General features: G+C 41.0%; 1 protein-coding gene across 1 annotated transcript in view; it reads right to left on the bottom strand.

Annotated features, from left to right (window-relative positions):
- LOC137433466 (uncharacterized) overlaps positions 1-16,703 on the bottom strand; it is a 58,659-nt gene that overhangs the window by 3,564 nt on the left and 38,392 nt on the right. Inside the window, exons 3-5 of the mRNA XM_068125793.2 lie at positions 11,460-11,585; positions 2,261-3,550; positions 1,406-1,507 (exon numbers count right to left, since the gene is read on the bottom strand). Of these exons, the coding sequence (XP_067981894.2) occupies positions 1,406-1,507; positions 2,261-3,550; positions 11,460-11,585 (1,518 nt within the window). The remainder of the gene's footprint in view (positions 1-1,405; positions 1,508-2,260; positions 3,551-11,459; positions 11,586-16,703) is intronic.

The following is a 16,703-nucleotide window of genomic DNA, read 5'->3' as shown; positions in this document are numbered from 1 at the left end:
ACCACGTGATCAATGACGTCAGCATTATTATTTTTTCTCCACTAATTTATTCCTAGATTATACTCAAGAAATTTCATCTTAATCGGATGACTTGTCAAATTATGTTTTGTACTTGTCAAATTATGACGTCATAATGGAGGCACCGATGACATCATCATTCATAGATGTTATTCGACATGGAGAGTTCTTCACAATGAGCCATGTCTCAATTTTTTCTATTCAGCACTTTCGGAGATATAGAGGTGCAAAGTTTTTCGGTTTTTCCAAGATGGCGGCCGAATCACGTGACCGATGACGTCATCATCATTTTTTCCCCTCCACCAATTTATGCAGTTATGTCGCTCAAGAAATTGCATCTTGATTGGATGAAGTTTTGTACTTTTCGAATTATCGAATTATGACGTCATAATGGAGGCCTTGGGCCGAGAGAGTTACAAATTGGGCACAGTCTATTACAGGGCAAGACAAATATGTGTGTAACGTTTGGCGATTCTATGTGCAACGGTGTAGATGTAGTACTGCGCACAAACAGACAGACAAACAGATGAAAAATTGCCATTAAATTGCCGTCATAATTGCCATTAAAAATTATACAGGTGGAGTTGCACCTGTGGTGAAAATTACCTGTCAATCGGACCAACGGTTGCAGAGAAAAATCATATTTATTATGTGCGGACAAACAGACAGACAAACAAACGGACTCAAATGCAATACACTCTCCTCAGGCGAGGGTAAGTAGACCGGCACTGGTAGAGCGTATACCTCTGCCAGGCTAAACAGGTTACGTTTTGTAACCACTGATAGGTCAGTTCTGGATCAGGACCTGAACCAAAATCGAATCACCTTGTTCTTGTCACCTAACCACCTCGTCCGCCAAGGTTTGTCATAAGTTGTCCACAACCTTTTTTAGATATCGTGCTCTATCATTTTTGGTCCCATTTCTCAACGGTGAATAAATCACTTAAAAAACTACAACGTTCTCGTATCCGGATGCCGGATGCGTATTTTGATATTCACCAAAATCAAATCGATCCATCCTTGTCAACCTGTTCACCAAGTTTTGACGCGAAACTACTGCATGTTTGTTTTTACATCTACATAAACTTTTGTTTTTACAACTCCATTTTTAATTCACCAATTGTACAATTAAATTAAATAAAGCTTATGTACACAGGCCGCACCGAAGGTTTCAACTATATCCATTATATTCCCACAATGATCCCTCCAATGAAGGTTAAAACGACCAGGAGATGGATTAAACCTTTGTATAGTTGTGAATTGATTTAATGATAGTCCCAGGTTCAGGGTATGCAGAACTCCCACCACTAAGTCTTGAACTGATACTCTCATTCGTATTGTCAAATCTATTCTCAGAAGGACACACAGGGTCCTCTCCTTTACTTACCTGTGTGTGACCGGATGTGCGTTCGCAGGTGACTTGGCTGGCTGAAGAGCTTCCCACACTGCCTGCATGCAAGCTCTCCCTGCTGACCAGCTCTCAGCTGACCTGACAACAAGCAGAAGCCAGAACTGCCTGACCATCGTTGCCAGAAACATTCTCGCTGTGACCAGCATCTGCTTTTGCAGTAACCCTACAATTACCGAAACGGTCAATGGTATGTATTAAAAAAAGGAGAAGCGTTGGTCTGTGTGTCCGACCATCACGCTTCATTCTAAAGGGTTATTTACTTGGAACAAAATTAGTGTCCGTTTAATCATAAAGATACCCGTTTTAAAAGCCCAACTTACCCGAAAGAAAGAAGAAGAAGAAGCGGGACTTGGAGCTTTTATGTCGCGGTTCCAATGGTATAACAGCAGGAAGCGTTTAGAATAAAGCGTGACGGACACGGAAGGAGCACACAAAATTATATATAGTAATACTTCTCGAAGCAATAGAAAAAATATATATGATAGTACACAGAAAGAGCAGACAAACAACAACAACAACAACAACTACGTGTTGTAAAATATCCTTTTTTCACATATTTCACTTAATTTTCCATTTTACATCCTCATTGAGATTCACAGATAGATTATGCAATATGTTTGTGAAGCGTGACATGTCTTGATTAACACCGTCAGCGAAGCGACGGGTAGACACGGCTCGTATAGATGACTTGAATAAGTCTCGATCAATCATGTTCCAATAAAATCATTGAGCTAAATCGAAAGGGTCTTGTCCTTATTAGTTCATGAGTTCTCAGTGATTTTATGGTCATGCAAATGTTATTATATGGCAATGTCGTTTAAGTCAACTCACCATTTCCAACCCAAGCAGTATGCCCAAGGCCTGGCCAGCCTCTGTATCCTGCTGCAGACAATTTCTCCACCACACAGCCTCTGGAAGTTGTTGTTTTGATGGACGCCGCTGTTGAATCTTTCTTTTCAAACTGTATGTCAGTCCTATCCAGGCTATCCCAGTTTTGTTCCTCAAAGCCTTCTGCTGTTGAAGCCTTTGATAAATGGGCCTCGTACGAGGGTTCTATATTTGTGGTCGGTCTCACCCATCTTGAACTCGCAACCACGGTGGTGCTATTCGGAGCTGTGGAGAGTGTAGTTACAATGTCAAGTTTGTCAAAATCTTCAGATGATGAAACTGCTGTTATCTCAGAAAGTGGCAGATCTTCAGCATCTCCTGGATGTTCTTCTGCTTTGCTCAGCTCCTTTAGCATGTTGTCATCGGTCATGGAATCCTGGATTGAGTCAGTACCCTGCTTGAGTGAGAGGTCAAGCGGTTCGCTCTGAATGTAGAACTCACCCCGTGCTGTTGATGAAACAAAGCTTCTAGTCTGTTGTCTCTGATGAGGTGGTAGACCATTCTCTTGCAAAGATGACATCCCATTTTCATGGCTAAATAACCAAGGACCGCTGGCTCTAGCTGCTGGTGTTATTGTACGACCGCAGTGATACAATCCATGCGGTACTGTTCTTAAGCGTGATGAGGTAGACCTTGAGCCATCAGGTGGCACTAATGGTTCATTTGCACTGCCTGGAGCTTGAGAATTCTGCAGCATTTTGTAAAAATCAGAAACTCCACTGGATGTTGGCCTTACAATGCCGTGGCAAGCCTGGGCTAGGTTAGACAAAATGACATTTTGGAATATGGTCGGGGAGTTGAAGATCAGATGAGTCAATGCACCAGGTTCCAGAACAGAATTACCATTGTCTTTCCTTCCGTCCAATTTTGGCTGAATTTTCAGGGGCTGAACAGGTATTGGAAGCTTGCTCACACCACCACACGAACTCTCTGTGAGAGTAGAAATCTTCAGACCTTGCTGTGTTACCACTTTGTTGCAGGGTTTCATGGTGAGTGATAACTCAGGCTGAGAATTCTCCTTGGCTACCTTCTCATCCACATTACATGGTCCTTTCCCTGGATCATCCTTGTCAGCTGGGGCTATTACTCTCTGAGAATTGTGTTCTTCCCTGCAGGTAATCAATGGTTTCCCAGCATGCCATGCCACTGGATGATGCCTTTCCAGATGATACTTAAGCGAAGACGATTGAGTTCCAGCATAGTCACAGTATGTACATTTGTATGGTTTTTCACCTATAGGGTAAAAGGGTGAACACAATTAAAAGGAGAAAAATCATTAGTTAATGAATACATTGAAACAAAGTAGAAAACATACTTCTAAGACAAATATTCAGCTATATATTAGTAATAGTAATGAAATTCAAATTAATTTAAATTCAAACTAAAAGACACATATGTTGCCACGTACTAAATGGCCAACAATTGACTCCTGGCAATACTAAGTGCGTACAATTGTGTTAAACACAGGAAATTTTAGTGACATTAAAATACACTTTAATTCATGACTTACCATCGTTTAGATATGTATATACTGTATACATATGTATGTATGCGTGTGTCGTTAGTGTTATCTCCATCGACGGGTTTCGGAAGGTGGAACGGAGTCCTCCCAGGTCTCAAAGTATCCACCTTCGTGTGTGTGTATATGTATGAGTGTGTGTGTGTGTGTGTGTGTGTGTGTGTGCGCGTGTAAAATTTTTTACCATATCTTACTAGAATTCACCAAATGTCCGTCCGTCCGTCCGTTCGAGGGTACCGCAAAAACGGCTGAACCGATCGCAACGATATTTTGGGTGGGTAATCCTGGGATCTCCTGGAGTAAAATAGGGTATATTGTTTTTCCAATTTCAGCTTTGGCCTCCAGCATTTTCAGGTTTGGACTCCCGCATAACGTTATTTTCCCAGGTGCCGCACAAACGGCTGCACCGATCGCTGCACGGCTGCACCGATCAGCTGCACCGATCGGACTTGGTGACCTCGGACAAAGACCTTTTATAAGGACATGGGTTGAATCCCTGCTCGAGAGAATGCCAACCTCGTCCCCGCCATTACGGCCGTCTCTCCAACTCACATTCCCACGAGATATGCAGAAAGGACGACCCAAAACCAATTATCTTCTTTTTGATTCGTATATAAACATCATTAAAAGTAAATAATGACCTCGGCCAAAGTTCAAACGACATGGGTTTAATCTCTACATGAGAGAATTCCACATCACTATTTGGGCGGTGTATAAGCTAACAGATCGCTGTCTCCATCGATCTTGCCAAGGCCGTAACACCTATCGGCTCAAAATCCTTTTAACTGTTGACTTGGTAGTTTTTATAATAAAGGAAACATGAACAATGTTGTTAAAAGTATATTTTGTGATTGGAGATATGTTGTTTGGAATGAAAAAAGAGATATCGAGTTCAAGTGCAATGGAGCAAGTTGCTCCCCGAGCTCTCTGTGCTCTGTCCCCCTAATATTCCTACAGGTCACACAATATCTGCCAGCAACCCTCTTATGGTTAAACTGCCAAAATCAAGACTCTCTGCTCACCTTCACTCTTTCATTCCCCTTTTCTCCTGCCTCTGGTACAAACTCCCCCACTCCCTTCAATCCCACTCCTCCCTCCAGGTCTTTAAAACAGCTGTTCACCACCATCTCTTATCTTCCCCCATCCAAAACCTTGATCTTTTCTACCTCTGCTAATTCACCCCAGATACACTTTCTTTGAAATTCCAACTTTTTTCCTGGAAGTCCTTGCAGTGTTAATATGTTTTATACCTCTCCCACCTCCCCCCAAGCCATCCCCCTCCCACATTTCTCTCGATGTCCCTGCTCTCAAATGTTGTGTTTGTGTCCTTCCCCCTCTCTCCCAATCCTGTCTACTGCTCCCCTTATTTTGTGTTTTATGTGTCGGTTTGACTTTTTGTGTGATTAATGTTAGCTCTTTCACGAGCCTCGATCTTGTATACAAAAAAAAAAAGTGAATGACGACATGCTGTGATGGTTTCTACTTTCTGAATGAACTTCGCGGATCACCATATGCAGATTCGCCATGGAGCCACGATCGATGTTTCTATACGTGAACGTACCCGTTTGTTTACGAACGGGTACGTTTTTCATGGAAGTCCTTCAGATACTTGCTGTCCATGTCTGATGTGCGACTGAAGGTGCTACAGGAATGTGGATTTTATTGGTGTCATGCTTTAACATTCGCCGTATCTGTATTGCCTGTTTGCTTTTGGCCCCCCACCCGTGCGTAGCACGGGTATCTCACTAGTAGAACCCAATGTCAGTTTGTGTATTTGTACAGATGTCTGTCCCCTCCTCATAAGGGTATGTTTTAAAGGCCAATCTTTTAATACAAATGTGTGTTCACTACATTCTATGTTTGAGGATAAAACAAAACTCGAAAAATATTTTCCAATGTTAAAAATATATAAAAGAGTAATTATGTCTCTTCTCATGGAATTGTAGATGTTGGCTTGCAAACCAAGCCTCAAGGGCAGTATACAGAAGCATTTTTTATAACAATAAATGCAAGGCACGGGTAGGTAAAATTCGCTGCACATGATGGGCAATGTGTGCAGAGTAAAACGAGTGTTCATTTACATTGGGAGTATGTCTAATAAATAAAGATATAAGTCCACCTGACACTAGGCTGAGGCTTCAGACGTTGGCATGCTCTGCTCATGAAACTGCACACTCAAAAGTACTGTTCCAACACCCGTCATTTTTGATGTGATTTTTAATAGTATATATATATATATATAGTATATACTAGGAAGAGTACCCATCCAAAGTGACATGAAAAGCTAGCATAGGATCCCCCTCCCCTCTCTCCTCCCTCTCCCCCACTCTCTTTCTCTCCCTGACGACCTCCCCTACTCTCTCCCCCAGTCCTTTCTCTCTCCCCCAGTCCCTTCTCTCTCCCCCAATCTCCTTTCCCTCCCCTGTCTCCCCTCCCTGCCTTGTCTCCCCTCCCTCTCCCATATTTCCCCTCTTTTCCCAACTCATCTTCACATGCATTTGAATGGAATACGTAACCATGCCAATGGTTTTTTCAGCCAAGTAAATCACTGATTACCTTTCCAACAGTAGATAATTGGGTGAAGGTCTAGGGTAGGGGTGGGAGGTCAAAACTGCAAACAGATGCTTTTGGGAGCGAAATACATTGCCAGTGAAAAAAAAATATGACGTGGTGTGTGGACATACATTGAAGCACTCAGCTGGGACCCGTATCAATAACAGTCGCTACATGGACGGTGATCTATTGCACTTGTGGCGCTAATTTATTAATAAGCAATGAATATTTTTAGAGAGATGCAAAATAAAGGAATACTGGATTTTTTATTATTTTTTATACATCATCAAGGAAGAGCAAGAACAAAGAACAGACAATGACGTTGACGGGATCAACAAAAGTTGACGCAAAAAGTAGAATCCAAATCTAAAAAAAATTGCTACTGGTGTCCCTGGCTGGTAATAAAATAAAATTAAAATATGGTGTAAAATAAAAATCAAATAATCAAATATATCCGCTTTTAATAAGCATAGATGATACAATCATGACGGATGCACAAAACTCAACAAAACACAAAGGGTTATACACACAGAGTTATGGATTACGTCTGATTAATTTTTTGCAATAAGGGAATGGAAAATGGGAACAGGTCGAAATGGGATTTTAAACATGAACGTAGCAAAACGTTAGGTGGGGTCCTTCGGTCCTTCCTTCCTTCCTTCCATGTAAGTGCTGCTTCATCAGGATGAGGATTACCGTAGGCGGTGCATAGGCACGGAACACTGGCTTTATTGCTCGATGCCTCCAAAAAATAGCAACACGGGTTATGTAATGAAGCCAGAGCATTGTTATTGCTTATGTGTATATGTAATAGATCATGTTTATTTAGCTTGGATTGATTCCAATTCCACTGGGCCATAAAGGAATTATCCTATAGAGCGGAAGGCTTGAAGCCTGAGGCCTACACACACTGTGTGCCTCAGAATGCCTGTGACGCCGATGAGCTGCAACCTTTCGACATTTGATGATGGGTTTAATAGTCACTGTTGGTCTTTATCACATTGATGAGAAAAGATATAGGGAACTCATGGCGTCAGGAAGGGCATCCGGCCATAAAAACATTGCCTCAAAAAGGGAACCATGATTGTCATGGGGCCCGCAAGGCTAACCCCCACTCTAGTGAGGAAAATGGCCTTAAAGCGATCATTCATTCATTCATTCATGGCGATTGTGAACTTCTGTTTGGAGCTGTTTTTCCTCACGTCCCGTGGGACGTATTAAGTATATATCAGGTATTTTAAAAAAGGTTTTTTCCAAATTATTTTCTGATTTCACTCGAGATTTCGACATAATTATTTAGGCCATGAGTTCCGATCATAAAAAATATTGAATCAGATTTCGAATATCAGCTTTTAATAAGCCTGTACGATAAACTTTCCAGGAGCCAATCACAGTGCACCTAGCCTCACACAACCAATCAGCATAACAGTGAATGGACGCACGAACAGCCATTCTTGCGTCGATTGGCTCACTGCACCCACCGCACCACAAATTGCCGCAGAGGCACGGGCTTGTTTTACCTGAGGATATTGACTGTGAGTTGCTGTGTTGTCATGATTTACACCAATCATGATACAAACATTTATTTTGTTCAAATGTATTTGCAATATTGGTTGCATTACATTTTATAAGCAATTGAAGTTGAAGATTAAAGTTGAAAAATACATTTTTTTTCTTGTTTTTTTTTCTTTTCTTATTCTTACTTCCTTTTGTGGATCAAAAGGTCAAAAGCCAAGGTTGCATAAAATCGTCACTTTTCATCTGACTGACTTGAAAATTTGAACAGTGTTTGCATATTGGGCCACTGAAGCATATTGCGTTTGAGGTCAAAACGTCAAGATCACATAAAATCTTCATTTTTTGTAGTTTTTAGCTGTTTTCATTGTGTTTAGCATACAGAAGAAGAAGAAGAAGTCTGAATATAAAGCAGACGCAGACAGGCTTTGAATTCTCAGATGTTTTATCGTCTTGTAATTGTTTTGAGCTGCAAACCGTATTTGTGGATGAAAGCGTCAAGTGAAAAGAATACAAAATATAAATAATAATATGCAGTCATTTACCAATAGATATCCACGTTTCAAGTATATTCCAGCAAACTAAAGCACAGTAAATGATAAATGAGTGTCATCACAATTGTCACAGTATCAAAGGCCCGAGTTTGATCACAGAAATATAGATCCATCTGGGAACATAAACAGTTTCATTGATTTGCATCTCATACTTTCATTGAACATTTCTGGGAATATAAAGCAGCAAAAGATGTTGCCTTTGGCATTCCAGATGAGGTCAAACTAAAGATGATCTTAAAAAATTGTAATCAGTATAATCAAGCTGTGAAAGGTTTGCTTTCAAATTTCACTTAATTCGATTGATGTGAATAAAGGCAATTGTAATATGATTTGAGTATTAATATACTTTATTGCAACAAATTACAGACACTTTCCATTAAAACACTCAAAAGCTTTCTATTGGATTCTTTTTTTTTTGCTTTTGAATAAAAAGGCATTAAATCTCACTCGTCGGAGTATTATGTAGAACAGAATAAACATAGCGCTGTTTCTTAAAGGGTTAGGGTTAACACAATTTTTTTAGGTTAGGGTTAACACAAGAACCCAAACATACTTTTTTTTCTTATAATTTTAAAGGGGAAAAAAATTTGAATTTATTTTTGCCTATCAGAAAGTGTCGAAAGAAGGCCTAATGAGTCGATTTTCGATTTCGCCAGTGACGTCACAGTCATAATCCACCTTGATCCTCATGGTGGGTTACATACAGAAACAGTGCATGTCGAGCTCATATTCCGATTTCATCGTTATTTGTCGGTTATGTGTCGGTTTGTCGGTTTGTCTTTCTGTGTGATAAATGTTCGCTCTTTCACGAGCCTCGATCTTGTATACAAAAAAAAAAAAAAAAAATCGTCAAAAGATTTGAAAGGGCAGAGAAAGAGAAAAAGTTGTCAATTGTCAATTAAAATTGTCAAAATTGTCAAAATTGACAACAAAATTGTCAACAAATTGATCAAATTGTCAATTGTCCAAAGAAAATAAAAATTGTCAATTAAATTAAGAGAAAAAATTAATTGGTCAGCATCACATAAAATTGTCAATTTTCATCTAATTGTCCTGAAATCTTAAGAATTTGCATATTGGGTCACTGAATTGGATCACCAATGAAAGCTACAAGCCAATTGTTTTGTTTTGTTTTATATCAAAAGATCAGAGGTTAAGAAGTCTCTCCGAAACTATGTTTCTATACGACGAAACGATACTATGTCTCTCCGAAAAGACCGACTGGAAAACCCTCCCATCTACTTTCTCTTTCCCAAGAAGTTCGGTCGCTCAAGCTTTTGGGTCTCACTATCTGCCATGATCTTTCTTGGGAAAACCACATTTCAAATCTGGCCTCCAAAGCCAGTCGCCGACTGGGCATCCTCCGTCGTGCGAAGTCCTTCCTTGGCACACCTGAGCTCCTCACCACATACAAGGCTTTCATCCGCAGCTCAATGGAATACTGCTCTCCCCTCTGGGCTGGTGCTCCTGCCTCACACCTAGCTCGTCTTCACGCTGTTGAAACCAAAGCTTTCAGAATCATTGAAATCTCCTGCGATGAAGCTAACTCCAAGGGCCTTTCACTCACTCACCGCAGGCAGGTTGGTGATCTTTCTGTCTTCTACCGACTCCTCTCCGGCCTTGCTCCCCTAGCTCTATCTGTGCTCTGTCCCCCAAATATTCCTACAGGTCGCACAAGATCTGCCAGCAACCCTCTTATGGTTAAACTGCCAAAATCAAGACTCTCTGCTCACCTTCACTCTTTCATTCCCCTTTTTCCCCGCCTCTGGAACAAACTCCGCCACTCCCTTCAATCCCACTCCTCCCTCCAGGTCTTTAAAACAGCTGTTCACCACCATCTCTTATCTTCCCCCATCCAAAACCTTGTTCTTTTCTACCCCCGCTAATTCACCCCAGATACACTTTTTTGAAATTCCAACTTCTTTCCTGGAAGTCCTTGCAGTGTCCATATGTTTTATACCTCTCCCACCTCCCCCCAAGCCCTCTCCCTCCCACATTTCTCTCGATGTCCCTGCTCTCAAATGTTGTGTTTGTGTCCTTCGCCCTCTCTCCCCATCTTGTCTACCACTCCCCTTATTTTGTGTTTTATGTGTCGGTTTGTGTCGGCTTGACTTTTTGTGTGATTGATGTTAGCTCTTTCACAAGCCTCGATCTTGTATACAAAAAAAAACAAAAAAAGGTTGCATAAAATCACCAATTTTCAGGCAATTGACCTGAAATTTTAAGAATTTACATATTTGGTCACAGAATTGGTTCACCAATCAAAAGCTTGAAGCTGTATTTTTTTTTTTTAGATTGAAAGCTCAAAGGTCAAGGCTGCACAAAATCATCCATTTTCATTTTGTATTAAAAAAAAAAAAAGTTTTCGTTATTTTGAGCAGACGGAAGAAGAAGACGACGACTGAATGCAAACGGACGGGGACAGGCTTTGCATTTTCAAATGCTTTCTAGTTGCCGTTATTTTCATTTTTGGGGAAAAACAGTTCAAGAAACTTTGATACTTATCAGACAAGTCAGGAAATAATGAGACCGTTGTCATAAAATTTTGCAATCACCTCCACTTTTTTATTTTAAAAGTTGCAAGAAGGATGGCAGAACTTTTAAGATGACCCTGGTAGATGACCCCTGACGTGCATCCTATCCATCAGTAAGTCATTCTCTGACAGTCTGATGGGATTCTTACCGTCATCATATGTGTACAGTCGAACGAAATTACAATTGAACTCATGTTCTGCATTCTCAGAAACCACTATTGCCTTTTGCTCTTACATGCATGTAATGCAACACGTGATATGTCCTCAGGTAAGCTGCAGAACAAATGGGACGTGATGACATGACCAGCAAGGTGATTCATTTCGGAATGAACCGGTTTCCCGGGGGCATCAGAGTAGCTGTTTTACTCTTTCAAACAATGAGAAAAAATACAGAAAATTATTGATTGATCGATCCATTGATTAATTGATTGTTCATGCATGTAGATAGAACATTTGCGTTAACGTACCGGTGTGCACACGGAGGTGAACTTTCAGGTGGTTCGACGTCCTGAAGGTCTTGCTGCAGTAGGAGCACACCTTCGGTTGTGCCCCGCGTGCTCGTCCACGAAGACCCGATGCCATCATGTTCTCTACTGAAAAAACATGCGTGAACCTGCGTTACACGTCCTTAATTGAGGGTGGTAGTGTGCACACCTATTGATAATGTGTACATCATTCCACACAACAATTCATATAATACTGTTATCAACTTTAGTTTTGCTGCTTTTAGACTTCTTTTTAAAATTTGCTGCTTTTCAAACTTATAAATTTATTAGCAGATAACTCGGTGCCACCGGCTTGTTGTAAAGGAATTAATTTGCAATAGAGTGTGCAATATTTAGGAAGTTTGACAGGAATGTACTCTGACAGCATAATCGCAAGGGCCGGTGGAAATTCCTCGGGGTCTTTTGGGTATTTTGGGTCTAAAAGGTGTTCGAGGTGGAAAGGATATTTTAGGTCTTTGGGGTCTTTACGGGTCCTTGGTGGTAATATAGGTCTTTAAGGGTCTTTTGGGTCATCCAGGTCTTTTGGGGTTTTGTGGCCTTTAAGGTCTTTGGGGTCTTTTGGGTCTTCTGGGTGTTTTGAGTTTTCTTAGAGTCTTAGAGGTCTTATTATTTTGTTAGAGATCTTCAGGGGTCTTCGTGGTCTTGGGGTCTTCAAAGGTCTAAGGGGCCTCTGCAGTCTAAAGGGTGGAAAGGTACATTCCAATAGTACGTAATTAACAAACGTACGTAATTAATAGACAGGGTGCAACCGATGTTTAAACAGTACATAATTAATAGACATATAGTCACTTGGCTAAACGGACACACAGCTTCACCAACGTGTTTTTTGGTTTTATATATTTCGATATACAGTATAGATATTTATCGACAGATTAACTGATTAGTTCTTTCTTTTACTTCCTGTATACAGTCATGGCCAAAAATATTGGCACCCCTGCACTTCTTAAAATAACTCACAATTTTCTCTAAAAATAAGTTGAAATTGACAAAAGTATTTGGTCTCCACAATTCATTATTTTACTGATAATATTACAGAACCTTTGTTTTTGATTCAGAACTTAAAATATCCTTTTAAATCAGAAAATAAAAAGAAATGGCATTGACAAAATTATTGACACCCGAGACTTAATATTTGGTAGCACGGACTTTGGACAAAATAACTGCAGTCAAGCACTTCCTACAGCCATGAATGAGCTTCCTACACCTCTCTACTGCAGTTTGGCCCACTCTTCTTGTGCAACCTGCTCCATGTCTCCCAGATTTGAATGGTGCCTTCTCCCAACTGCTGTGTTCAGATTTCCCCACAGGTGTTCAATGGGATTTAGATCTGGACTCATTGCTGGCCACTTCAGAATAGTCCAGCGTTTTGTCTTCAACCATTCCTGTGTGCTTTTTGAAGTGTTTGGGGCCATTATCCTGCTGTGAGACCCATGACCTTCGAGTGAGACCCAGCTTTCTGAGACTAGGTTGAACATTGCGCTCCAAAATGCCTTGGTAATCTCCAGATTTCATGATGCCATGCACACATTCAAAAGGCGCCCAGTGCCAGAGGCAGCACAGCAACCCCAAAACATCACTGAACCTCCTCCATGTTTGACTGTAGGGAAGGTGTTCTTTTCTTTGAAGGCTTCATTTTGTTTTCTCTAAACATAGAGATGATGTGCTTTGCCAAAAAAGCTCTAATTTGGTCTCATCTGTCCACCGGACATTCTCCCAGAAGGATTTTGGCTTGTTCAGATGTGTTTTGGAAAATTCCAATCGGGTTTTTTTAACAGTGGGGTCCTCCTATGTCTCCTACAATCAAAATCCCTTTCATCGAGTTGACGATGGATGGAGCGAGTTGAAACTGTCATACCTTATGTCTGAAGGGTTTTTTGCCTTAAACATCCTGATAATATTGCGTACGGCGGACACAGGAACACCAACGTCTCTGGAGATGGACTTATAGCTTTGAGATTGTCCATGCTTGGCTACAATCTTGTGTCTGACCTCCTCAGACAATCCTCTGGTTTTCATTCTTTTCTCCATGCTCATTGCGGTACACACAGTGACACAAAACAGCAGAATGACTCCTTTTCTCTATTCAAACTGGTTGAATGAGATTTTTTTTTTTAATGTTTGAGGCACCTGCAACTTACCACAGGTGAGTTCAATTAAAATGTAAAGGAGAATCACCTGCTTGAAATATAATTGTTTCTAACAACTTCTATAAGGTGCCAATAATATTGTTAGTTCATTGCTATTATTGCCATCATTGCCATTTTTGGATTTCTGTGTGGAATAAGCTAAGATTTTGTATTTTTTTCAGCTTTTTTTGTTTTCTTCCATTGCAAACCAAATAAATACATATGTGGATACCAAAATATTTTTTCATTTCAGCAATTCTCTGGAAGAAACTGTGCATTATTTGAAGAAAGTGCAAGGATGCCAATATTTTTGGCCACGACTGTATGTGCAAACCAACGACTCTGAGTATATACATCATATGCACAGCAAAAATGTAAATATCTTGGAATTTCATGAATTTTGATATTTGTAAACCTCCCCCCGCACTGCATGGACCCAACAACTCTTAAATGATGTCTCATTCATCATTGTACGTGCTGTGGTTACGACGTTTACTCCGATCAGACGCAATGAGGCAACTTGCATTAATATATACATATAGATTACATCAATCAGTTTGCGCTTCGGGATGTTGCGTTGGGCTCTAATGACGAGACTATATATTGTAACATCACCGAGTGCACGACCATTACGCAATGAACTGACAATGCACCATTGTGACACCAGGTGGTGCCATGGTGAACGGACATTTCGATGCTTCAGGCAATCGCAGTTGGTGAAGTATTTTCTTCTGGTGCATAAATACTTTGACAGCTGTCTGCACAAAGTGTCGACAACATGCTCGGCTCGACTTCGGCAAATTCCCTGTGTGAAAAACCTTTACAAACGCAACACAGCATCAGGTGTAGCAATGTTGAAGTCTTCTATTATGCAGTCAGTGCACCTGCTTTGTGGAATTGAACAATGATTTATACCAATGATTCTACTGAAATGTACTTTAATTTTTATCATACATAAAATAATCTGAAATATCTTAACCTTTAGTTATCTGATATTACTAAATGAATGATGAAGGGTTGGTAGGATGGCCTAGAGGTACGCACACTCGCCTCTAAGCTTTCTAGCCTGGGTTTGAATCCCGACCTAGCTATAATTTCCTGATTTCATGATGCCATGCACACAATCAAGGCAACCAGTGCCAGAGGCAGCACAGCAACCCCAAAACATCACTGAACCTCCATGTTTGACTGCAGGGAAGGTGTTCTTTGCTTTGAAGGCTTCATTTTGTTTTCTATAAACATAGAGATGATGTTTTCCAAGGTAGGTTAATTCATCAACGTGTATGCTGTCCCTCGGATAGACATTCAGCTGGGTGGTCCCGTCCGCCTGAATTCGTTGGTGGGCATTAAAGATTCCACGGTGTACCTTTTGAAGAGTACGCGAGATATCATCGGCACCCTGAACGATATTACAAATTGCTGCCTTAACCTTAGCTGAACGTCGGACCTGGCCAGCCATTTCGTGACAGTTGGGCCAAGCTTCCCCTAGCCAACCCCACAAGAAATGTGGGAATAACTGTGGACAAAGAAGAACATTACATGAATGATGAAATTGGGCAGCTCTTTATAATTACAATGTTTAACTTTCATAGGGTTGTGGATTTTAACCCTTCACCTCTTCACCTCTTCACCATAGATGTTTAAGTCACAATTGTTAACGTGAGTTCGGCTGAACATTCCAACAAAAAGTAAATTCTGCCTAGAATCCTACTAATTATTGTAGTGGAACATTTTATAATCACAGTATATTTACATTGGTATATTGTATCATTTATTCAGACTTTAGAGGTACAATATTGTCCTATATTTCCAATACTAGTGGGGTCACCCGTGGGAATCCCACGGGCATGGAGGTGTATCGTTGCGATCGGTGCAGCCGTTTTTGCTTTACCCGGGACAATAACGTTAGGCGGGAGTCCAAACCTGAAAATGCTGGAGACCAAAGCTGAAATTGGAAAAACAATATAGCCTATTTTATTCCAGGAGATCCCAGGATTACCCACCCAAAATTTCGTTGCGATCGGTTCAGCCGTTTTTGCGGTACCTGAGAACGGACGAACGGACGGACATTTGGTGAATTAAGATGTGACTCATCAATGTCAATGAAAAGTATCAGTCCCTCATGGATTCTCAGGTTATTCTCTTTAGCTGAACTGGCATTCATCATTGTTTCTTTGTCCCTCTTCTACTCAGCAGCCCCCCTTCCATTTTTGCGAGTTCAATCTGCCAGGAAATGGCAAACTGACATTAACCCCATGTACAAGAAGGATGCACAAAATATATTCAACAATTAACCAATCAATAGAGTATGAGTCTTTGTGAAGGCTCGCGATGGCGGACATGTTAAACAGTTAAACGATAGATTTTATCAAATGAAAGCCAATAGGAATATATTGTTAGGGTTTTGCGAACCCTGCACTTGTAAATTGTTGTAAATATACCCCTTTGTAAATAATTCTTTTTGTAAATACCTCCATTTCTTGTAAAGGTCAAAGGTCATCCCCTAGTTAGTCCACATTGCAACACGTAGCGAATCATAGGCCCTCTTCGTAGTTATTTCATTATTATGTGTTCCAGGTAAGGCTGTGTTTCCAATAGTTGACTCTACGTTGCATCAATCAAATAAGATAGGCCCCCTTCAACTTCCCCAATCGCCTCTTTAAAGTGCCAGGAAGGCGACGATCGCTGCATTGGGCTGTTTTGTTGGCATCACACCGCCAAAACTCCATTACGCACGAGGTCAAGAACGGAGAAGAAGGGGGGAGGAGCAGCCGGATCATGGGCGTGGCACCAACTCGTCATCAAAGGTGGAGTCAGAGAGCCCTTACCAACCAACCAGCGCCGAGGTGAGCGACCCGGTAGGTGTGCCCTCGTAGCCCGCATTTTGATTTCGGGGAGGGCAATAAAAGGAGGAGTGAGGAACTGCTTATGCAGATGAGTGAGGGAGCACGAAGAACAGATGAGAGAAAAGGGATTCGGTGGGAACAGATACGGGAGAGCAGATACGGCAGAGCAAAACGAGGACAAAGAGAGGAGTGATCCAGCCGAACCGATAGAGAGAGACGGGAGGGGGTGCTCG

This window comes from Myxine glutinosa, chromosome 10 (assembly GCF_964187855.1).
Source record: "Myxine glutinosa chromosome 10, kmMyxGlut1.1, whole genome shotgun sequence".
Lineage (NCBI taxonomy): Eukaryota > Metazoa > Chordata > Myxini > Myxiniformes > Myxinidae > Myxine > Myxine glutinosa.
The sequence above is the reverse complement of the archived record's forward strand: the minus strand, read 5'-3'. Positions and strand labels throughout refer to the sequence as shown.